This window comes from Nansenia antarctica (assembly GCF_963989245.1).
Source record: "Nansenia antarctica genome assembly, chromosome: 7".
Taxonomy (NCBI): Eukaryota; Metazoa; Chordata; class Actinopteri; order Argentiniformes; family Microstomatidae; genus Nansenia; species Nansenia antarctica.
In genome coordinates, this window is record NC_137677.1 from 56699958 (window position 1) to 56725372 (window position 25415).

Sequence of the window (25415 nt, forward strand, 5' to 3'; positions counted from 1 at the left end):
TTTCAATAAAATAAAATAAAGTATATACCAGGCTAGAGTTAGAATACACCGTCTAATATGGATACACCTCTTAAAACACGCTTCTTAAAATACGATACGGTGTAATTAATGTGTATTATTATTATTATTATTATTATTAGACTATTTATTTACCGTAATGTTGGCTTATCTTATCACATTTTTTAATGTATCGTTTGCATGGCCCCTGATGCTGCACTAACCAAATCGTGAGCTTAGAATGATAAGGTTCTATCTCCGTTTAGGGCAGTTCAGAGATATTGAGCGTCAAAGTTTTTACATTCCATTATGTTTTGTGAGATGGAACCTTTGTATTTTATTAATTACTAACAAAAAATAACACCACACAGGCATTATTAAACACCTAATGGGTCAGATTATGTAAAAAAAAAAAACTCAATTTTGACAAAAATGGAGATAGAACCTTATAATTCTAACGTCACGACATGTTGGAAGAACTCATTTGTTTAATGTTTGTATTCTGACATTGCCATGTATGATTGATTAATTGTGCCTATTGAAAGATGACTAGATGAAAATGAATGCATTTCAAATAGACCTGAGCTTTCCCAGGTGGCTGGTGTGGGGATCTGCGCAGAGGAAATGATGTGGTAATGGTCCTGGTCTGATTACAGGGAGTTCCAGGGCGACTTCCTCCGAGGGGTTCGCAGGCTCAGAGGTGCTCCGTGTGAAGATCGGGAGAACTTAGAACACCTAAAAGCTTCTGAAACGTTGGCGAAGTTATTGCAACTTTGTATCCACTTTGGATCTGGAGGATCTGGAGGATTTTAAGTCGATCTGTAACATTGTTGCCCCGAGTCGAGGAAGGGCAATGACGGCTGAAACTGGAGCCTTCCTCCTTTTTAAAGACCGCAAAACAAATCGGGTACGATCGGTGAATTTTCGAGAGATGGCTGAGTAATTTTTGGACTTGTGCTGTAAAAGCATTCAACTGCGGTACTACGCCCAAAGCACTTCTCAAGTTTATGCACGGTAAGTTTGATTTATTACAGGATTTTTGCATTGAGATGCGTCTCAAATATCCTTTCAAACGTTACACATATAGCCCCCAGAGAGGCGATCATTGTTGGTTTCCTATCTTGGGAAAAGTGGCACACAAGTTTGGGACTCTCTTTCACAAAGAATTCCGAACCCGTCAACTCAACCCAGTGTGTTTCTCTGTCACAATGATTTACTTACTTTCAATGTTTTGGGAAAATAAGAAAATAAACGATGCAAAAATGAGCTTTTGTTGTACTATTGTTTGGTTACAGTTTACAGTTACGTCATGAATTAGTTACAGATTACATGACAGATTTGAGTAAATTATAGGGGAAACGGTTAAATCAGGGGTTTGAGTTTGAGAAATGTTCTTGGGGCTTGCATTTTGCAATGTATTTCCATGGCGGCTATTATTGAAGCATAGGGTTACACTACAGTCAATCGTTGGCGCAAAATTGCAACCAGTTGTCACTTTGTTAGTGTCCCTTTGTCATGGAGACGTTGCTGGGGGGCATCGCTCTGGCTTGATCGTGTGTCTCCATCAGTCCCACGCTGGGCAATAAGCATCACAATGGTCCTGGTTGCCCGAGAGGGGGGGCGAGCCAAGCCAACTATTAAATATTTAACGACATTGGCGAACACATTGATTAACCTGATCATTCTCAGTTGACTGTCTTGTGGTTTAATCAAAAGAGAGCTGAGGAATCATGGCTAAACTGCACTCGTTCATATATCTACGATGCACATGTCATGAAGCATCAATATATTGCCAATATGTGACGTTAGAATTATAAGGTTCTATCTCAATTTGTGTCAAAATTGAGTTTTTTTTTTTTTTACATAATCTGATCCATTAGGTGTATATTAATGCCTGTGTAGTGTTATTTTTTAAAATGTTGACATTTTTGAGTTAGTAATTCATAAAATACAAAGGTTCCATCTCACAAAACATAATGGAATGTAAAAACTTTGACGCTCAATATCTCTGAACTGCCCTAAACGGAGATAGAACCTTATCATTCTAAGCTCACGAATAGGCTTCCTAAATTATGCTTCAAGAGAAGCCCCATCATACATGTTGAATATACAAAGAAGCACCTGAAAAGGGTCACACTTTATTGTGTGATGGCTAAAAACATGACATTGTTGTTTTTCCTTGATTAATTCGTTTTCTGAATAAGTGAGGTGGCAAATAAGTCTTACTAAAGGCTTAAAATGGCATCACATTCAACTCATTGTTATCAGATGTCCATCACTTAACACAATTAACATATGGAACAGATATTCAGACTACAACAGGGTGTCAGTGCCAATCTTGATAATCAGTTGATTCTAGTTGATGAAACAATACTCTTTTATAGCCATAGGCACCAGGCAGCCTCTCGTGTGCTGTGTGTCATGAAGTATTCAAAGTTACATGTATAAATGAGTCATTAGATTATAGTGATTATTATAGTCTTGTCTGATGTGACTAATCAGGTTAGTGGTGACTATAAGATCACCTTGCTGTGTTGAGGCAGGCCTAGCAGCTTGAACCTTGGACATTGTGTGTGGGGGGTGGGTGTATGCTGATGAGTGACTGCCCTACTGTTGACATTGTGATGTGCGTATTGTGGTGGGTTTTAGTCTTCTCATGGACCACTAGACAGTTTGGAATACACAATAGAGTGTTGATTACTGCAATGGGCATGTCTTTGACTCACTGGCATCAATATTGGGTAGAAGTCAAAGTACGGTACTCTGAGAAATGTAGTTCAAGCTGCAATGTAGGTACCTACCATTGGGGAAGTGTAAACAACTGTGAACATTTCAAACCTGCAAACTGCGACACTTTAAATGAATGTGCAATAACACTATGTGCAATATGACAACCCTCGGGTACATAAGGTTCAGAGATAGGAAATGTTAGGATATTTATAGCATAGCATAGAGTACAGCACAATGTTTTATTTGTATAGTATAGTGGATAGTGTATATAGCCTTTATTTATGTAAACCAGCTCTTTTCCCTTCTTGTTTTTAGTATTTTTTTCCTAGCACCAGGGGAGCCCCCCCTCACACATTTCGTTGTATGGTACCTGTACTTTATTAATGACAATAAAGACCATTCATTCATTCATCATTCATTCATTCATTCACCTACCATTGGGGAAGTGTAAATGGTTGGTGATCTGGAGAGTGTCTCAGTAGGGTATAGCTGATTCCATGCTTGTCTCTGAGGTCATGCTGTCTTTGCAGGGCGCCTGGTGAGCTCAGTGACTCGCGTCTTGGAGTCTGCTGATAGCGGTCCGATAGCAGGACGTCAGTCAGTCTGGACGGAGACATGGGTCACTCTCTAGGGGTGCGCAAGCCAAGGCCCCTGCTCTATTCAGCTGAGGTGGCCTGACTTGATCAGGACCACTCACTCACCCATTTATTGCAGGCTCTAATTAGCTCTCTTTGTCCATTGTCATGAGCTTCAAGTCATAGCTTTGCTTTGTGGCAGTGACACGTTTGGGAATGTTGTGAGAACCACTGGCACTCCTCAGAGCTTAAGCACTTATGGGAAATTATCTTTCACGGATAACAAAGCGTTCACAACAGTGGGTTGATAGGCGTTGTGGATGGTGGAACAACGAAGTTAACTTTTTAAATATCAGATATCACAACTCTTCTGTCACTAAACATGTTATTTGTGGAATTTTAGATTAATAACTTTTGGAACTACCCAGGCACCAGCAGTAAGAGAATGAGCTCGACGGATTCTACGGCTGAAACATAATCTAGTAACATTTTCTATTATTAGTATCTGTCATACCCCTGTACTTAATACCCCAACCATAGCCCTATACTTTAGTGCTCATGTTGAGTATTGAGCTGAATTCACAAGAGGAAACTGTACATGGCCACAAAAAGGCTACAATTAATTTTACGAGATTCACTGTGGGTAATAAAACAAATCTCTTGAGGCTGTTGATTCATAAGCTGTGTAAACCTATTCAGGGTTTCTACCTGAGAAAAAGCCACCAGCCACATATCTCCATACGGTTATGTTGTATTATGTGTTTCATTTCATGGAAGCCTAGTTAGGGACCTATCCGATTGTTAAGTGAATTGTTTTGACTTTGAACAGATGATGTTCAAAATTCGAGCTCATAAACCTAATCCGAGTAATTATTTCCACATTACATCCACTTCAATCTGAGCAGAGAGGTTGGCCTCTCCTCAACAGACACCGGTTCTGCAGCTGCTCTTTCAGGGGGACCAGAAAGTGTATAATTTCCCCACAGAGAGAGGCCCAAGCTTTTCAGAAAAGCAGCGGAGAGAGAGAGAGAGGGAGAAAGGGAAAAAATAGTCCTCAGACAGCAATAATTTCTCTATGCACAGTAATTTGGCTGTCAGAAGCAGCTGGCAGTATGGGCTGGAACAATGCGAGAGCAAAGGGAAGAGGGAAGCGCTTGCTCAGAGAGCCCCCCGCGGGAGGATCAGGTTACAGACTCTTGTCATTAACAACAGACTGCGCCATGCTCGAGTCTGAGCAGGAGTCTGGGGCTCAGGGGCCCCATCGCCGTGTAGGTGGCTCCTCGCAAACCAGGTGGGAGGAGAGGAGAAGGAGGAGGTGTGCGTCACTGTCTATGCCTGTGCGTTTGAATATGCTTGTGTGTGTGTGTGAGAGGGAGAGAGAGTAGGAGTGAGACGGAGAGAGAGAGAGGGGGACAAGTGTGAGGAAGGGAGAGAGAGAGAGAGAGGGGGGGGGCAGGACTTGGCAGAGACTCCAGCGACGGAGCAGCAATCTCTTTAAGGACCCATCAGCTGCGAGACTGGCGCTGCCGACTTTGTGTGTGTGTGTGCACACACACTGACATGCCAGTAAGTTGTGCTTTTAGTTATCTGTGTGGATTAGCAGTGGGTCTGGCTGGCATTAGTTTAGGCAGCAAGCTGCTGAGGAGGAACACAGCATGTGTGTTGTTGTTGTTGTCGCTTTCCCTGTTTCTCCCTCATTGTTCCCTGCTGCTTTTTAGGACGGGTCCCTCTGTCTGCACGATATTTTTAGGGAAAATCCTTGAGCCTTTAATAGTCATAAGCCTTGTGCAGCCGGAAAACATCACGATGAGTGGAGTCGTCTGGGACTGGCGGCCACTACTGCAGCCTCAGTGTGAGACAGGAAGTCAGAGAGACAGAGAGAGAGAGAGACTTTCGTCCTACTTCAGTGTCTGTCTACTGCTGCCAGGGATGGTTGGTTCCCCAGCCTTTGGTGGCTCTCTCTCTCCAGTGGGTTATTGATTTCTGCTATTCTCTGTGCAAATGTAGGTTAAAGGCAAGTGGAGAGAGGAGACTGGAGTCTGCTGTCTACGCAGACACAGACACACAGACACAGACACACTGATCTGCAGTGTTCCTGATTCTCTCTCTCTCCCCTTAGCCTGAGACTGCACTGGAGACAGTCTGCAATACACTTTTTATGAGTGCTTCACTCGCTTCAGCGCTCTTATTGCTCAGATTTTAGGATGGGAAAGTTATGGCTTTGGTTGCTACCTCCCCCTAGCTCCCCATTCCGAGGGTTTGGTTTGGGTTGTTGTGTAGCCGTTGTGTCAGTCCCAGCTCATTGCGCTTAGATTTCTGCTTCATTACTTGATTTGTGACTGTAGATGAATTTAGTTCCTCTGAAGATTCATTTTGTTCCCCTTTGACTTAGCCTACATTTTGTGATGCTACTGTTTGTTTACGGCCATGCTTTGGCTATGTATGCACTATTAGGCTTGAATGTAGTAGACTAGAAAACTACACTAGTAACTTCTTGAGATGGTGTTTCTGGCTTTACCAGAGTGGTTGCTAATTTCATGAATAGCCTCTGTCACCTAATATCTCTTGAAATGCCATAATATCCCCATATTAGAGATGAGATAGAATAACCGATTAGTCGATTAATCGTTCCTGAGGGTCAACGTCGTTTTTTAACATTTGGACAGTTAATTATTTCCCTAATTCTAATGTCGGTTCTGTAGCACTGTTAGTTGTTGTTTTTGTATTAATCACGCACAGAAAAACAATATACGGTACACAATCATAATATTAATATAGTTCAATAATTATTATTACTTATTATGACTTGAGTGTGGAACGGGACGAGAGTCTGATGTCATTCAACTGCTTGTTAAGTGTTCAAGCCTCTTTCACACATAGTTCCCTGTCATTTCCATGGAATCCCAAGCTGTGTCGACCGGGCATTTTCGCCGTTCACACATGAGCCAAATGCCGGTAGATTCCCGTGTTGCTCCCTTTCACACATGTCGGCAATTCCCTGGTTGTGCGATCTACTTGAATCATTGCATTCAATACATGCATTCAACTGGATGCAGAACTGGAGCGGGACGGGTGCGTGGGACTGCCATGTACCATATATTTATCTGCCATATCATACCTCTGTTTAATATAGAAAGATATTATGATAAATACATGTGGGACGGAAGTATGATATGTGGCAGATATGTGGTGTGTGGTGGTCTCGCGCGCCTGTCTCGTTCCAGCGAGTCAACTCGTATTACCAGTGCTTACCATCACCAAGTTCGCTCGCCAACTAAAGCACTTGATTACCGTTGATATAAACCTACTATACTTGATATAAACCTACTATACTATACATAAGCACAGTATGGGAGAACTTGGTGATAAGCATAATAAGAGTTGACTCAATTAGTTAGTTTGAACAGACTTTGGGATCAAGTACAACGTCTCCATAGTCTACATTAGAACTTCGCATCCTTTGAAAAAAAATGGTGGGATGTAAGGATCATGTAACTTGGCAAACAATAGCAGCATTTAAATAGTTTTGTTTATGTTCAACTGGAAAAGGTAGTGAGCGCAGATTTTCGGGACAGTCAACGAATGCGCAGCTCCACACGTCGCATGCATACATAATGTAGGCTACAGTGACCCCATATTAACAAATCTAATATTCCTGCGAATCACCACCAGTAATACAGCATGCAGAACAGGTGAAAGACATGTGCCATTCAACCACAGAGCGAGAGAGAGAGGGAGGGTATAGAAGAGGGAGACGGGAAAAGAGTTGCCCCCTATATTACGATTCAAACAGGCATATGCCAGGGGTCTTAATCTGAATATTCTCCAATCGGAATATGGCCCTAATCGCGTTCGGTACGTGTTTACATGACTCTTGCCCAATTGGAATTTATTATGCACATCCCTAATTGTCATCATGAATTAGATCCCATCTGCTATTTTCAAAGATAAAATTCTATTGGACACGGACAGTTTTTACACCCCAATGCTTGCAGAAGAACAATAAGTGGTCACCAACCAACCCTGACTATCCTGCAAATAAAAGAACCATTGAACATGGGTTGCCAGTCCCCCTCTTGAGAAGACTTCTTCCTCTCAGGAAGATCAGGAAACCCAAGCCATAAAAGCTCCATTGGCAGTAGGATGTGATTGTCCATAACATGTGACTCACAGTGTGAGAAGGGTGGAAGATAGACCAGTACTGGGGTGGTGGTGGGGCGGGGGGGGGGAATGTGTGAGGAATAGACTGATCCTGCTAAGTCTACTGTCTAACACAAAGCTCACTTTCAGCCACAGGACACATAATCAATAGCAATGGGTTGAAATTCCTTTTGCTGGGCGAAGTCGCCCATGACTCTTCAGTTGCTAGCATATCGTATAACTTTAGAGGCTTTAATAGGGCCTCTTGGATCCCTGGATTCTTCCATTGTGACCAATCGGTTCGAAATTAAGGGCGTGTGGAACAAGGGGTTCTGGAATACAAATCAAGGTGCTCTTTGGGTAGTAGTGTCATTTCAGAGCACTGAGCTTTGTCAGAGGGTCATTTTGAGGGAGAATGTTTGTGCATTCCGCCCTACTGCAAACATTACTAAAGGTCATAAAGACTGTGTTTGAATTGACTGCTTTGAGTGTTGTGACTGTGGTCCAACAGCGAAGGTTTGAGTGCCACCATGGTGACTTGGTGCAGTTTACTATACAACGCCATAAACTTTGAACTAGACCGATCACTATTGATTCATCTGAGCAACTTCTTTGTTCTATTACCGGTATTTATTTTGGCTGTTTCTCGTGATTTAAGGAATCCATTCCTATGCTTGAAATATTTAAGATCTTTCACACCAAAACGTTTTTTTTTCTTTCTCACTCTGTGTTACTCTCACTCTGAGGGAGCCCACCTGTGTACTCCCTGCCAGGCTGAAATCTGTTCTTCCAGGCCTCTCTCAGATCCTCTGCTGTATTTGATGGAATCCAAGTACACGCTGTTCTCCTCTCCACCTTTCAAATGTGGCCGTTCAATCTGAAAGAGTGTGTAATGAAAATGGTTATTTGTCCAGGTCAGTATCCTAGGGTATTCTGTGTTGTCTGAAAGGAGATCTAACTTTATCATACTTGAAGATGGATTTGAATAGAAAACAGAATGGTGGGGGGGGGCGCGGGGGCGCTCACTGTTGACTAGTCTAGAGCTAGAGTTGGAGGAAAAAGTACATCTTAAATCGAAATCTTCTAAATCAAATCTTTTGTCTCAGATTACAAATCAACTGAATGCACGTGTATCAGAAATGACCCCGTACTGGACCACATCCAGGAACAAAAACCTGAAGTGTTACTCACCAAGGCGAAAAGGAGAGCATTTGCATTTCATTACATTCCTTACATTGTGAGAGATGGGCGGCTGCTGAGTGAAGTCCTGGAGGGATAGGCCCAGGCCAGGGAGGGCCCAGTGGAGGATTCCATGGGGTTCTTTTCAGGGGCCACAGAGTATTGAGGCTTTTCACCTTATCTCTTTTAATCTGCCATTTAATGAGGCCTCTGGCATGGGAGGGGGGAGGGGAGATGGGGGTGGGGATCTCCATAGGTTAATGAGTGTTTGCCTCCAATGAACAGAGTCAGTGTCATTATGGCAACCCCCCCCACCCCCAGTTGTTAGCTGTCTAGCATGTTGTAATTAATTAGCATAGCAGAGTTGTCTTCAGGCCTGAATTCTCTCAACTGTTTAGCATTACTGACTGAATGGTCTCCACAGATTGTTCATCAAAGTTCGTTTTATAAATGTGTGTGTTTGTGGTACAATGACACATTTTCAGTGTTACGTCCCTAAATGGCAGTGCAAGCGTTGCATAAATATGCAAATGAATGCCAGGATAAAAGCGACAACAAAAACAATGAGTAATCATAGGAGATGAGTTAAACTGCCTGTGCCAGGCAAGACAAAAGTTGTCCTTGCAACGCACTTGATTTGAAGCTCTACTCTAGAGTGTTGGTGAGGTAGGCCTACACCTTTCTTCTGCAGTGCTGTTCTTTTGTTTGACTGCAAGCTGGTCTTCCCCCCGCTTCCACAATGTCCTCAAAATACTGAAGGTTTTGCAACTACTATTTTCACCTTGAATGTGTGATTGCAGCCCTGTCTATTTTCTGTAGGTGTCATCGTCCATGTACTGTAACACACCTGTCATGGCCTGCGGTTTGTTTAAGAAATGATGAGAGCCGACTGTTCCAAATAACCGTCCAAAGAAAAAGCATAATGACACTAAACCAAGTTAGTAAGAGACAACATATACATTACACTTTTGTATTATAGAAACAACTATTACAATATAACCAAGGCTGTCCCTGGTTCACTCTTTAGTTTCACCAGCCAGTTCATAAAAGTACATACATTATACGTCTGATATATTTGTTAGCCTCTGACACATTTATTTGTTTTTTGCCATAAAGCAGAGGCTGCCCCTCAAGGTGTGCGTTCAAAAACGCTGTGTTGTTGTGTTGAATGTGAGGCGAAGCTGCAGAAGGGGGTCAGCTCGCCCTCAGCTCAGTGTCACACCAACATCCACCCAGGAGCGTACCATCTGTGTGTCCCAGGTGTCACGCTTGCTAACCCGCTAGCTCCCTGACTCGAGCCTGGGTACTGGGACGTGCACGGTGAGGCGAGGGCCCCTGAAGCAGGCCCAAGACGAGGGCAGCTCTGCCCAGTTCTGCCCGGCTCTGCCCCATCTCCCCCGCGGCTCCCCCTGGTGCCTGGGCTATTTTGCGCCATGGCAACTGTGCCAGTGATCATGCTGCCTGCTCAGACACCTCCTGTCTCCCAGCTCGGCAGCCTGATGACTCAGCAGCTCCTGCAGGTCGTCTCCCTTCCCAGGGCGGATCTCAGATCTCACCAAAGTATTATACTGTAGTATCACCCACCTATCTGGTGTTTAAATTAGTATTGTATTGTAGCATCATCCACCTATCTGGTGTTTAAACTAGTATAATGCTGTAGCATCATCCACCTATCTGGTGTTTAAACTAGTATAATGCTGTAGCATCGTCCACCGATCTGGTGTTTAAACTAGGTTAACTTTTAATACCTTGCACTCTTGGTTAGTGTAAACATCATTTGGTTATCAGTGATTCCGCCTAGGCTACTTAGAGTGAAAACATCTAATCATCTAATAATAATAGTCTGATAAGCTGAGTCAAACCAAATATTTGACGTACAGCTCACAAACATGACTGACATGTCTTTGCTCATGCAAATGTAGCATTTGGGGGTATTGGAAAGAGCAGGGACATTTGAATGGTTTCTAGCTAACTACTGAAAGCTCTGTTTTATTTAGATGGGTCATTTTCAAAAGGGCACCCCGGTGGTTAATCAGTGTAAAGAAAACAGACATAGCTGGACCTCTTTCCTCGACCACAATTTGACCACTGCTTTGTGTTGGTTAACATGGCTCCTCAAAGACAACATCTCTCAATATAGCCTTTTCTCTAGCCCCTTTTTTCTCCACGCCCACTTCCCCAATCCTCTGCTTATGTGCTTTAGAGGGCGATTTGTATTTGATCTCCCCCTCCTTGTGTTTTATCCTTCCCTTGGCCAACTGTGATACAAGACACTAGCCTGAGACACAGAAAATGGCAACCAACAAGAACTGCCTGACCTCTCTGAGACAGGGGAAGAGAGAAGGAGAGAGAGAGGGGGAGCACGCAAGCACACGCACACACACACATACACACACACACACACACACACACACACCCCTGCCAGAATTTCAGCTCTTTTTAGCACGCACTGCCAGAGAATTCAATACGCAGGGACAGAGGGTGCGCACACAGCTCCTCAAAAACTGTAGCTCTGCTCAACGTGTTCTGCAGATGCTCTGCTCTCCCTGTTTGCCTCTACCTCTGACGATCCCAGCTGAGGTCTCTAATATCAGGACCTACCTGTTAAACCTGGAGGCTAAAACTGCAAGGCTATGGTCTACTGCGTCAGTCTGCCTGGCCTGGGTAACTAGCTATTCACCTTTAGGAGTTGGTGTCTGATGATTTTGCCTTGACATTTTGTTACACAAGTTTGGGGTTTGGCTGTTCTCTGCTTGTTAGCCTTTTGCAAGCTACGCATGTCGAGATTAGAGAGGGAGATAGATTTATGAAATGCTCAGATGAGGGTGATAAACGCAGAGGAAAAGGAAACACTTTTGTGTGCAACACATTTACTTCAACTGGCTGAGCACATTAAGTGGAGGCTCATGAGATGCACTGGGTTACTTAATTGAGGAGAGTTAGCCTTCAGCTTATCTTGTAAAAAGGGATACTCGGATGATCCGTGTCATTTTACGCCAACCAACTGTACCCTAATATAGTAACCCAATATTTTCACCGTGACCATATTGTACCTCCCTGCTCCCTCGACATCTCATCTCTGTCCCTCTCCTGTGTCCCTGTCTTCCTGCGACCCTGCTCCGCCTGTCTCCCCCACTAGCCCTCCCCACCCTCTCTCTGTCTCGCTGCCCTCAGGTTGCCCCCTGGCCATACTCCTCTGCCCCCTGGGTGCCCTCCTCTGTCCTGCCCCTCGCTCCAATGCTCCCCGGCCCGCACTGCTCAGACAGAGCCCCTGATTATCTCTCAGTGGCAGCCTCTGTTTTGTGCTCTGATTAAAGGAGCAGCATGTGGTCTGTGTGTGAACGGTCCATGCAGACGCCACCGTTGGGGTAATGCTAACATTACGTGCTTAATCATTTATGTCTGGGAGCCAGGGCACAAAGGCTTGGAGGGGGTGGGGGGGATAACAGCGGGCACACACACACACACACACACACACACACACACACATACAAACACACAGCTGAGATAATGGCCGGTGCTTAGTATGTCATGAACACGCCGGTTTGTGTGTGTGCGTGTGCGTGTGTGCGTGTGCGTGTGCGTGTGTGTGTGTGTGTGTGTGCACACGCGCGTGTGTGTTAGACTTACACTTACACTTATGAAGAAGTGCCGTTAGTCATATTCAATATTGAAGAATTAGACTTCATTTTTAAACGATACTGTTTGGCCTCCAAAATTCAGCCACCCCGCTGGTTCCTCTCTGCCTCCCTCCTCCTCCTCCTCCTCCTCCTCCTCCTCTCGCGTCTGTGCTCTGCTCCCCTCGCTGCCAAGCAGCCTGTCTCTCTCACATGGGCAGCCAATAGGAGAGCACCAGTCTCCCCATTGCTTGCCACTCAAAGCCTTGTTGCCAGGACAACAGGAAGGCATGAGACCCACTTTACTTGAGCATTTTAAACTTGGTGTTGACTCTTTACTGAAAACAAGGAAAGGTCTTTTTTTCTCTCTGTGAAATTCCTCTCTGTATAAGTGTTCTTAGATCTGTACAAGCTGCCCCCCCCCCCTCCCCCGCACTCTCTCTCTCTCTCTCTCTCTCTCTCTCTCTCTCTCTCTCTCTCTCTCTCTCTCTCTCTCTTTCCATCCTGTCACACAGCATAATGGCTATATTTTGCAGTTTTGGTGCAGGCAACCGATCTAACCAAGGCATTTGTATAAATGCTATTGAACATTTCTGTGCTATGTAAACACATATGGACTATGTGTCTAACGTCATGGTAATTAAAACATTTTTTTCTGTCTCCCCCAGGTCTACAATGATAGATGGTGACATGATTCGCCTGGTCTTCATACTTATGGTTCTACCCTCTTCCAACATGGAAGGTAAGGTTGCGACAAAACATGATTACTCTCATCGATGAGATTAGGCCACGCCAATTCAATGTTTTTTCACATTAAGCTGACCATGTCTGAAACTATGCAGATTCTTAATCTTGATGTCAAGGGCATGTTTCTCTCTCTCTCTCTCTCTCTCTCTCTCTCTCTCTCTCTCTCTCTCTCTCTCTCTCTCTCTCTCTCTCCCTCTGTGTCTCTTCCTCTCTTTCCCTACCTCTCCATGTCTCTCTCTCTCTCTCTTTCTCTCTCTCCCTCGCTTTCTCTGTCCCACTGCCTCTCTCCCCCTCCCCTGTTGTCTGTCAGTGTTTTGTCATTGTCTTTCAACTGCAGGCTTTCAGAGCTCTCTGAGAAATAAGGGCTTTTCCCTAACACTGGCTGGTGGCAGACACGTCCTGCATCACCTGTGTGATAGATCTGTGTGAACATTCTCATTCTGATGAGGATCAGGATGAACACTGAACTGGGAAATGACCGTCCATAATATAAATGATCATCATCAGTCATCAGCTGTCTTGTGATATTCTGAACATAACTTTGAAATTAATTGTCAACCCCTACTAATAAATGCTGGTGTTTGTTGTTTGGTCTGTGGTCTCTGTGCAGATACGGGGAGTGACAGCAAATACAAGTGTGTGTGCGACGGCCCATCATGCCACAGTGGGGATCGATGTTCTGGCAAGCAGTGCTTCTCGGCCCTCCACACCCGGAACGGGACGTCCGTCCAGCAGAAGGGATGCATTGTGGGTAGCGGAGAGGGGTCCGTAAGTTGTGGAAGCTCCCCATACCCAGACCGCGTTGTGCAGTGTTGCCACGGCGACCTCTGTAACATTAACGTCACCGTGGAAGCACCAGCGAAAGGTGAGGTATTATTTTGTCATCATCATCATCATCATCGTTGTTGGTGTTGCCTATATTTCCTGCATACAGGCTTTGCAGTAATGATGTGCAGAGTCCCTGAAATGGAACCAATTCCACAACCCACTCCTAGATGACATATTTAGGCCAACCTCCAGTTTTAAGCTGATTGCCATAGATTTAGGAAATGCTACATCTTCATTTATTTATTTATTTATTTATTTATTTTATTTTTTATGTAAAGGCCATCTTAGTACCTCAGTAAAATGGCATATACGACAGAAATATTTGATTTGATTTCAGTTGTAGCATTTGCGAATTCCCCATATCTCTCTCTCTCTCTGTTTCTAACAGACGAGGAGGTGTCCTCGGGACGACCGGTCTTGAGGGAGCAGGAGTGTGTGTGTGAGGGGCGTGTGTGTGACGGCGGGGAGCGCTGTATGGGCCAGCAGTGTTTTTCCTCCCTGGAGGTGGCCGACGGGGCCGTGCTCCACCAGAAGGGCTGTCTGAAGGATGACGAGCGCGGCAGAGCCACCTGTGCCACGCCCCCCTCGCCTAGCCACATGGTCAAGTGCTGCCAGGGACACCTGTGTAACATGAACCTCACAGCGGAAGAGCCAGTCAAGGGTAACACCATGTTTACATTGGTTTGGTTTCATAGAGGCTTACATGTACGTGTCATGATGTCCTGCACCGCCTTAACCCTAACTCGTCTTACTTTGACGGTGGTACATTTGATACATGATTGTACGCTAAAATATACCATCATTTTAGATCATCATTTCCCCCCTTGAAACTATTTCCATTTCACCCTTTTTATTTGTATTATTTTCCTTAAGATTTGTATTTGTACTATGTATAATGTATAATGTATAATGACATTGAATGGAAACTTTCAGGAAAGGGAAATGTCATTACCTACTCTTGCTCATGTGCTGCCCCTCAAAATCCCTCTTGTCTGTTTCCTATCCAGAGGGGGAGGTGAGGCCCGTGGCCAAGGAGGAGCACGAGTGTGTGTGTGAGGGGAGTTCGTGTACCGGGGATCGCTGTATGGGCCACCAGTGTTTCTCCTCTCTGACGGTCAATAGCGGGGCCCTGGTGTACCAGAAGGGTTGCTTCAAAGTCTACGAGCAGAGCAGGATGACCTGCAAGACCCCGCCCTCCAGAGACCAGATAGTGGAGTGTTGCCACGGTCAACTCTGTAACATCAACATCTCCGTGGCTCTGCCCGTCCAAGGTACTACACCGCCCACAATGCCTCACACCTGTCTTGTGTCTATGTAAACGGCAGAAATGGATGTGGTTGCAAATGAACCGTGATGAATGCGAGACAAATGTTTGTTCCCTACCTAGAGTCTCAGCGATGTGCTTTCTGTACTGGGTTCACTGACACAGGGAGGCAGGTGTTCTATTGACAAGGGGGATGCTAACAAGGCTGTCTTGATTTCTTTTCAACTGACTTCTCTTGCCCATTCATTCGTGATTCTCTGCCACATCAGCCTCATTGTAAATCCCCTAATGCAAAACGAGACGGAAGGTTTCCTCTTCTCCCACTGGGAAATGCCCATAAGAGTTAGTTCTGCCTCTATTTTAAGGTAGGGAGATCTTAACACATCCCCCTCCTCTCTGGCCGTTCTCCACCGAAGTGGGCCCTAAGACACCAGGCGTGAAATTGTCTGTCTTTGCTAGTTGGCTTGGTCTGCTTTTCAGGTCTTGAGTGGCGGTGGTGACTGTTCACACCCAACTGCCACCTCAACAGGGCCCAAACTAGAGGGGACAGTGGGAGAGAGCAGAGATGGGAGGTTTGAATATTGTTTAGTCACGGTCTACTTCCCCCCCTCTGTGCTTTCAGTGTTGGTCATAGTGATTGAGACAGGCCTGTAGGGCAGAGTCTCTCCCCTCCTCCCCTCCTCGGGAAAGGAGACTGAGAGGGATGGATGGATGGATGCGCAGCTCTTGTCACCGTCCACTGTTCTCTGAACCTCAATGACACTGCCTCTCCCTATACCAGTAAGCCCCCCCCCCAATACAAAAAGAGCGGTGGCTGTATGGAGACAAAATATAGCTATTTCTGAAATCTCTATCTCGTTGATGGGTTTTACATCTGTTGTTCTCCCTGGCGTTGAGCCCTTAGGATCTGACTACAAGTCAGACATAAATATAAGAAACGCAATAACATTTTTCATCACATTTTTTTAAGCCAGGATATGAAAAACACTTGTTTTTGATAAGAGATGACGATCAAACTGGACGTGTCAGAAATGTCGCCACGTCTTGTTTTTATTTTGTGCATGTTTGTACCCAGAGTTGGGTTATTATAGCTTCTTTGAATTCCCGTCTCAGAGAGCGCTATGCAAGAGAGAAAGAGTTCAGTATGCAAAGGAGAAAAGGGGAGCATTGTCTGTGCTGGAGGCTCTGCTGCAAGGCTGCAGTCCCTTCCCTGGAATGTGTGGAGTGTGGTAGTCAGATCTTCAGGCAGAGCACTGGGCCCTGCAGCCTTGTGCAGGTGACCCCCTGTGTGTGTGTGTGTGTGTGTGTGTGTGTGTGTGTGTGTGTGTGTATGTGTGTATGTGTGTGTATGAGAGCGCGAGAGTCTGTGTGAGAGCAGGAGTGTGTGTGTGGTGTAGCGGGAGTTGTGTATGAGCCCGAGCTGTGTGTGTGTGTGCAGCGCCTCTCTGCCTGGGGTTGTTTCTCCCCCACAGCCTTGGAGGTCTGGCACCATGGGCCTCTGAGGCTAGGCTCCGTCTGTGTGGTCTGGTGTGGGCAGGCAGCCGGGGGAGGGAAGGCGAGAATGTTTTCTTTAACATGCCTAATTATCATCGCCTCTCCTTGAATGATGCCTCTTTAAGGCATGGGCTTTGGTTAATGTTGTGGTCGTCGACCCCAGGCACCTGGCTGAGCTGAATGATGGATAAACTGAATACCTTTTCTACAGTAGTTTGGATTTTTTTTTAAAGATTGAGTTGCTGTCTTATTTGAGATAATGCCCTGGCCTCCATTGAGAGAGACCAAAAAACATGAAAACTGTTATCCCAATGTGGCTACTAGTCACACTTTTCCATCTCCTCTCTCTTTCTCTCTCTCTCTCTCTCTCTCTCTCTCTCTCTCTCTCTCTCTCTCTCTCTCGTTCTCTTACCCTCTCAGCGGGTGACATACCCAACTACAGCGTGACCACCCTGGCCATCGTCATTGTGGCGCCCATCATAGTCCTCATCGTCCTCTCGGCCATCGCAATCCTGGTGTTCCGGCGCATCCACCAGAACCAGATGGAGAGGCTGACGACGCGTGAAGCCGAGTATGGGACCATCGACGGCCTCATAGCCTCCAATGTGGGGGAGAGCACACTGGCGGTGAGTGACTGGGGGAGGGGGGAGGGGATGGGGGACATCATACCATGGCTGGGTGGGGTGGGGACCTGTGGTTAGAGAGGTTAGCACTAAACACATTCATTGGCTAACCATGTTATTATGTTGAGATAACAATTGTGTGTGTGTGTGAGAGAGAGAGAGAGAGAGAGAGAGGGAGAGAGAGAGAGAGAGAGAGAGAGAGAGAGAGAGGAGAGAGAAGAGAGAGAAGAGAGAGAAGAGAGAGAGGAGAGAGAGGAGAGAGAGGAGAGAGAGGAGAGAGAGGAGAGAGAGGAGAGAGAGGAGAGAGGAGAGAGGAGAGAGGAGAGAGAAGAGAGAGAAGAGAGAGAAGAGAGAGAAGAGAGAGAAGAGGAGAGAGAGTATATTACATATTTTATTCAAGTGTTGATATCGTTTAGAAATGAAGACAGTCTATTTGGCCTCCAAAATTCATCCACCCCACTGTGCTCCTCTACCCCTTCCTCCTCCTCCTCCTCCTCCTCCGTCCTCCTCCTCCCACGACCAATGTTGGATCTTTTTCAAGATATTTTCAAAGCCCATCAGAGCACTTGGCAACGGAAACCCCAAATATGCAGCCGCAGAATGTTTGTTTCAGTATAATTAAAAAGTGCTTGGCAGCACCCTGAGAGACGTTATTGGAAACAGTGGTGCCTGTAAAAAGTACATTTCACTAAAGCACATGTGGCTCTCCTGGCTCGGTAGCCCTGGGTGCTGAAGTCTGTTCTGATTATGGTTATGGTAATGTTCTGTTTGCATTCTGCTGCCTCGACAGACATCACAATGAGGCCCAGGCATACCCCCATATGGAGCAAGACCGTTAAACTCATGACAACATGACGTATCGTATTTTATGGCTTCTATTTAGCATTCCTATCCAAATTGCCTCCACACAGCTGTTGTATTATGCATCTCTGGTATCCATCTTTGTTTTTACTTCTATTTCCCCCCTCTGTTTGTTAGTTTGTTTTTCTCAAACTGTGTTGAAGTTTTGCTGAACACTGCCCCTCTGTGGCCGCCATGGCACATTGCAGTGGCCTGGAGAGGAGACAAAAATAAAAGGCTTAGCAGCATTGCGCCTGTTTGTAGTCTGGCGCGGGGATTAGATCAAATCTCCAGCCCCCTCACTAATCATCCAGGGACTGCTGTTGTTCACCCAGCAGGGGGCTCTCGCTGCCTTCTCCTCCAGGGTGCCCCCCCCCTCCCCCCCCCCCACACACACACACACAGCTCCTCCCTAAGTCTGAGCACCCCACTCCTCTCCCCCACTGGGAGCCACATCAAAAGACAGGCTGCATTAGCCTTCCATCTGAATCCCAGATGCTGGGTTGTTGCGTTTGGGCCACTTGGTTCTGATCTTTTCTCCTCTTTCTTTTCTCCAGGATTTGCTGGATCATTCCTGCACGTCAGGAAGTGGCTCCGGACTACCGTTCCTCGTTCAGAGAACTGTCGCACGACAAATCACGCTAAACGAGTGTGTAGGTTAGTATCCAAGTCAGAGCCTGTTGAGTGAATTGGGCGTACCTTGTCGTACATGTTTTAGGTTGCATGTTCGGTACATCCATTGTGTGTTGCATTGATTCGATTGAACCACTGAAAAGCAAGCACAGATTGTAGCATTTTGGACTAGTGGTTTGGGTTGCAAAACAACCGCCGTGTCATGACCCTGGGAGTTGTCTTGGAGTCCTGTCTGTCTGAGAATGCAATTCTCCCAGCAACCAAGTCCCCAGACTGACGTTGCACAAGTTTCATTTGTGTGGGTGTAGCAACTGCCAATGAAACTGTTATTACCAAACATGTTTATTTGTAATGTCTTATTGGGATAAGACATGCAAAAGGTCACGCTTGAGTAAAATGCCCAAATGCCCACGCTTGAGTAAAATGCCCCAAAACAAAATGTAATGTGTATGGTCTACAAATGATTTATAAATCCATTTAAAACGGATGTGCTTACATTTGAATCTTAATACATTGTTGTTGACATATTCCCTTGAATTTGAGTTGACGACATAAAACAAAGTATATCAGACCTTTCCTCCAGAGTTGACCCATGCGTGCTCTTTGTTAATGCTAGCTTTCGGCTGTGTTCTCTTCTCTCCTCTGCTTTACCCCTGCTAGGTAAGGGGCGCTACGGCGAGGTGTGGCGCGGCCAGTGGCAAGGGGAGAGCGTGGCTGTGAAGATCTTCTCCTCGAGAGACGAGAAGTCCTGGTTCAGAGAGACAGAGATTTACAACACAGTGCTGCTGAGGCATGAAAACATCCTGGGTACGTACACTATGTCCCCCTTCAGTCTGGCATGAGCTGGCAAGTTGACTGTTGTCTTTTAGCTTAGTACATGGTAAATGGACTGGAGTTATAAAGTGCCTTATTCCAAAGCGCTTTACAATGGCCTCTCATTCACCCATTCACACACATATTCATACACCAGTGACAGCAAGCTACCATGCAAGGCGCCGGCCCGCTCATCGGAGCAATTTGGGGTTCAGTGTCTTGCCCAAGAACACCTCGACATGTGACCGCCGATCTGCCGACCATGCGATCATTAGACGCCGGCTCTACCTCCTACCTCCACAGCCATCCCACTTAGTGACCACATGTCCGTCATATTGATTTTGAAGAAAAAAAGAATCTCTCGACATTGTGTGTGTGTGTGTTTTTTTTACCACCAGGCTTCATCGCATCAGACATGACCTCCAGGAACTCGAGCACCCAGTTGTGGCTGATCACCCACTTCCACGAGATGGGCTCCTTGTATGACTATCTACAGCTGAGCACCCTGGACGCTGCCAGCTGCCTGCGCATGGCCCTCTCCATCGCCAGCGGCCTGGCACACCTCCACGTGGAGATCTTCGGCACCCAGGGCAAGCCTGCCATCTCCCACCGAGACCTCAAGAGCAAAAACATACTCGTCAACAAGAACGGCCAGTGCTGCATCGCTGACCTGGGTAAGACATCTAGCTCAGTGGCCTGGGGTGGTCCAGTGGTCTAGCACCGCGGTCTACAGTGCACACATGTGCCCATGTCGGCATGGGTTCGAATCCGGCCCATGCCCTGCTGACATGCCCTCTCTCCCTTCTCCTCCTACTTTCCTGTCAGTCTTCACTATCTGTCCAATAAAATGAAAAAATAAATATGAGTGGGAAAAAAAACTAAAAACCATCTAGCTCAGTCCATGGTCAACTACTTGTCCATGGTCAACTAAAGGTTGTCCATATATACCACACGTATTGTGATAAACACGTTAGTGGTCATATTACAATTACCCACCTGTATGGAGGACAGGATGTCCTGTTTGTTTGTTGTGATGTCTACTAGTGCTGGTAAGAGGTTCCCGGAGATGATATCAACCACTCCAACCACTCCAGCCCTATTACCTCTGCCCTCTATGGTTTGTTGATAATCAGAGCAAGAACCTCAGGTGCAGATGGCTCTTAAAACCTTAACCAAAAATGCATTAGAACCACTTGGCCACATCCTGTGGCCCCGTACCTACAGTGTTCTCTGTGCTAATGATAAAAGCCAGCCCTGTATGTAGGGTTGTTTTTGTGCTACTCTGTTGTTTTCGTCCTGGGTAGATTGTTGTTGGGGAACATCTTTATTGCGTTGTTTTGGACAACCTTGCAACATTGAACAATGATATGCATAGCCACCAGAGGACAGTGTACTCTCCTTTGAATACCTTTTTCTACAATTTGAAGTGAAGTGAAATTGATTTATATAGCACTTTTCATACACAGAGGCAATTCAAGGTGCTTAACAAAAATAAAACAAAAATCATTGAAAGACAAGCAGCAAAGCAGTGCATAGCACAAAAAACACACATTAACAATTAAAATAGAACATTTATAAGACTCCATTATAACACTCATGCCTCTCTTTCATAGATATGATTTATTTCTAAGCCCCCTTCAACAATTTTTATCAATATTTGTTTTCCCCTTTTTACAACGGTAAACAACCCGAGCAATGTGAACAATATAATCCATGTGTTGTCGTTTTTTTCAACCAAAGTAATATAACATAATGGACTTTTATTCTAAAAGAGAACTTGGTTTTTGTTTCAGGGCTTGCTGTGATGCATTTCCAGGACACCAACGAGTTGGATGTGGGGAACAACCCCAAGGTGGGTACGAAACGCTACATGGCCCCTGAGGTTCTGGACGACTCCATCCAAATGGACTGCTTTGAGTCCTACAAGAGAGTAGACATCTGGGCCCTAGGCCTGGTCCTGTGGGAGATCGCCAGGAGGACGGTCAGCAACGGTCAGTACTGTACATCTATTCTGTACTCTTTCATACAATTAATTGACCTAAATGTCCTCCAATTGTTGACATGCAATTACTATATTACAAATGATATCAAAAAGTTAAACCCCTTGGACTATATAATAGTACTGACATCATACAGAATTGTTTGTTGGAATAATGTGTCTGTATAGCCTTACCTGAATCTGAATCTGAACCTGTCAAATTAAACCCCAAAACAATAGAACAGTTAATGCCCAGGTAGATTGATTTTAACACTTCAGGGAATCATTTGGTGTCAGGTCTTTAGCAATCTAATGACAAACTGGTCCTTATCAAAGCAAAGTACGTTCTAAAGTTCTATCGACCGTGGGCAGAATGAGTCAATGAATTGGCCTGGGACTTGAAGCCTCTCATTGATGAAATGAGTGTGTGACTTGAGTGACAGACGCCCCCCCCCCCCTCGCCTATCTGTGGTCTGTGGAAGGAGGCAGTGGCGTCTTATCTGTAATGGATCCCACTTTCTCTACTCCCAGTTAAATAGCGTTATGGTTATTTATAGTAGGCACTGGGCAGAAGGCCACATTTAAGGTATTGGTCAATGCAGGACATAGTAACCATGCATTTCACCATAGTTTTTTGTACAGTTTCTACACATTTTTGCGCAAAATTTCTATATGGAACTGGTAACTGTTATATTTTCATGTTGATATCTTTAATCTTCAATTATTTATTGCATTTGCTTTGGAGGATGCGTCTCAACGCTCGCCTTCTTCAGCGTTGAACGCCGAACTGCATCAGTTATGCAATACATAATTGAAGTGTATTTCTAGTGAGTGCCTCTTTTTTCCCTGCGAGTCCTCTTTACCTTGAACCTGAAGAACTTGGTCGAGTCGAGCACGTCAACACTGATATTTGCAATCTAATGTCTATTTCTGTGTGGTATCTTTTCTCCTCTATACTGCACTTAGGCATTGTGGAGGACTACAAACCCCCCTTCCACGACGCGGTGCCCAGCGACCCCAGCTTTGAAGACATGAAAAAGGTGGTGTGTGTGGACCAGCAGAGACCCAACATCCCCAACAGATGGTTCTCTGACCCAGTGAGTAGTATATAGGGGTGGCACACGTAGATGAGTACAGCAGACCAAATACAGTGGGTTGTCATGGAGAACAACAACAACACACAAAGGTTTATAACCTGTCTCCGGGTGAAAGTGGGCCGAATGCTGCTAAGGCAAATTATTTCTCCTACTTCAGATGTTTTACCATACCTTTATTTTTGTACATGGTCTGCCATGAATCACCTACCCAATTTCCTGGTTACATTAACTATATAACACAATATCTCTTCTGCCGTAATTTCCTTTCCCTCTCATACTTATAGTCTATTGAAGTGATGATTGGTTTCATCCTGTTGACGTATTTCCTCTGATTTTCCTCACCATTTTCCCCAGACTTTGACAGCCATCGCTAAACTTATGAAGGAGTGTTGGTACCAGAACCCGTCAGCCAGATTAACAGCGTTACGAATCAAAAAGACTCTGACAAAGATTGACAACTCTCTGGACAAAATCAAAGCGGACATTTGAAGCTTCTTTGGCGGAGGGAGACGTGCAAAAAGGCCTTTTTAAGAGGTCCAGCAGGCGAATGCATCGCCAAGACACAAGAGGAGAAAAGGGACTGGATGGCGGGCTCAGTGCTCTTATAGTGGCACATTGTATTTATTTTGAAACACTTGGTGGGACACATTTTGGCATCCAAAGATGACTTACAGGGCATTTAAAAGACTGCCTATAGTCTTGGATATTAGGGGACTATCTGTTTTAAAGACATAGGAGCTAACCTAATTAGTCACACGTTCTTCAAGGAAGAAACTGTTACCCTGGGCATTTGAGTATATTGCTTTTTGTTAGAGCTACCGATTTCTTTGACACGTCTGTAGTTTAAGAGAAGTGTCTGAACATATTTCATTTAGCAATGTTGTCTGTGCTTTATCTCTTTAATTGCACTAGCAGTCTTTGCATTCCTCACGTGCACTGTCAAGAATGCATTTGGACAATGATACAACTTGCCAATGATACAACTTTATACTTCACAAACTCCATATCTTTACAGTAACCAGAGCAAGGGGAAAAAAAAGAGTGACGTTTTACTTTGATCGCATCTCATGCATCACTCTTTACAATGTTGTTCTAACAAATATCTTGGTATTTCGTCAAACCTGTAACTTAATTAGTTATGCTGCAGTTACAGCCTCTCTCTCCTTCTCTCTTCAAAGATGTTGTCAAACGTACCCTGTCGTATAAACTCTGTATATCACCATGCATTTTTTTTGTTTTTGTTTCATCAGCGTTATTGAGACAAATAAAAGAGCAAATAAAATATTTACTAGATGACGCTGAACTCTATTCATACAAGAGCAGAAAGAAGCCTGTTATGCTATATTGTCTTAATGCGTGCATTGTCCAAGTAATTGAAGTCAAACTTCAGCCTTTTTTTTTATTTCTTTAATATGTTAGATCAAGTAGTGATTTCTATTAATTAAATAGAAAAAATATGTTAGATGTTATCTGTCTCATCTGTCAATGGTTTCATGGTTTCAACATCTATATACAGGGCACTTTCCCCTCATCATCAGAATATGCCATGGTCAATTGCACTGCATATTTTATTTTCTCTTCCCTAACTACACCTGGGTCTTGACGTGGTGTCGTTCACCTGCTAAAGTTTCACAAACCTACACCAGCAGAGGCGATAACTGTTCATGGCACAAACAAACTTGACTTATGTTCATGAACACATCATGTAATGCAGCAAAGTATGCGGGGCATGTTGGTAAAGCCGGTCTCGAAGGGTAAACGACTGTGACCTGTGGCGATGAATATTCTAGAATCATGGGGTGGATAAAGGCCAGAGACCTTCCTCTGACACACCTGCGACACTCTGGCCTCATGAATGGTTATCTCTCACAGACTATTGGGAGAAGCTATTGATTATTAAACAGTCATCTTAGACTTCTCCATCTATGTCCACAGAGAAAGAAAACAACCAAAAAAACACCGTCACTTCAGTGTCCTACAATGACCAGATTTGGGGTTTCTCTTTCACTTCATGTATTAGGGCAGTGTTTCCTGAATAATTATGCCTCGTTTACTTTGCAACTCTGTGTAAAGTATAGCAAGTGGTGAATATATGCTGGTAAAGTGGAATGGTAATTTACTGTCTCCTACAGAGTTTTCTATCCAAGCTGGCTATGTTTATCTCTAGATATTTGGGTTGTCATGGTACTCTTGATTGTGACGCAATCACTTTACCAACTTATTACTCTAGACGGTAATTATTAACCGCTCAATGAGAAAAGCTGCACTTGCAAGTGAATAATGTCTACTGTTTGGATATAATTAAATCACTATAATGTGCCACCTTGGATGATAATGAACCCAAGACAGCCTGAAGGCCACTTTTCTTTTTCTGAAGAACTCATTTAACCTTTTAAACAATGTCTCTCTCTCTCTCTCTCTCTCTCTCTCTCTCTCTCTCTCTCTCTCTCTCTCTCTCTCGGAATAATTTTTCACATTGTACAGACCTCCAGAGTGAAAGATGGCATAGGGAACTTTGACATAGATTGGTTTACTCCTTTTCGAGGTTACTATGGAAATACAGCAGCATGAAAGCAGTGGTCGAGCTAAAGGTCTGCAGTAAAATGGAGCACATAATCTTTATTATCCTAGGGGCAATTTGCTCTGCAGCAGACAGTCCAAAAACATATACCGTACAGACAAGGATGTTGACATACAGGATCAATAGTACAAACGTATTATGTCAGCCAAACATGTGTAACTCTAATAAGTGAACATGCATCATCCTCCTCATATACACTCACCGGCCACTTTATTAGGTGCACCTTAACTGCACGTTAACGCAAATATCTAATCAGCCAATCATGTGGCAGCAACTCAA

General features: G+C 44.7%; 1 protein-coding gene across 1 annotated transcript; it reads left to right on the top strand.

The window, feature by feature from the left end:
* The first annotated feature begins 682 nt into the window (after positions 1–682).
* Positions 683–23940, top strand: LOC308162978 (activin receptor type-1-like). The gene is made up of 12 exons (XM_080537138.1): positions 683–1011; positions 12907–12980; positions 13596–13850; positions 14202–14474; positions 14821–15084; positions 16992–17197; positions 18592–18691; positions 19328–19474; positions 19879–20154; positions 21274–21471; positions 22425–22555; positions 22910–23940. The coding sequence occupies exons 2-12, from the start codon at positions 12914–12916 to the stop codon at positions 23042–23044; spliced, it is 2052 nt and encodes a 683-aa protein (XP_080393264.1). The 5' UTR covers positions 683–1011; positions 12907–12913; the 3' UTR covers positions 23045–23940.
* The last annotated feature ends 1475 nt before the right edge of the window (positions 23941–25415 follow it).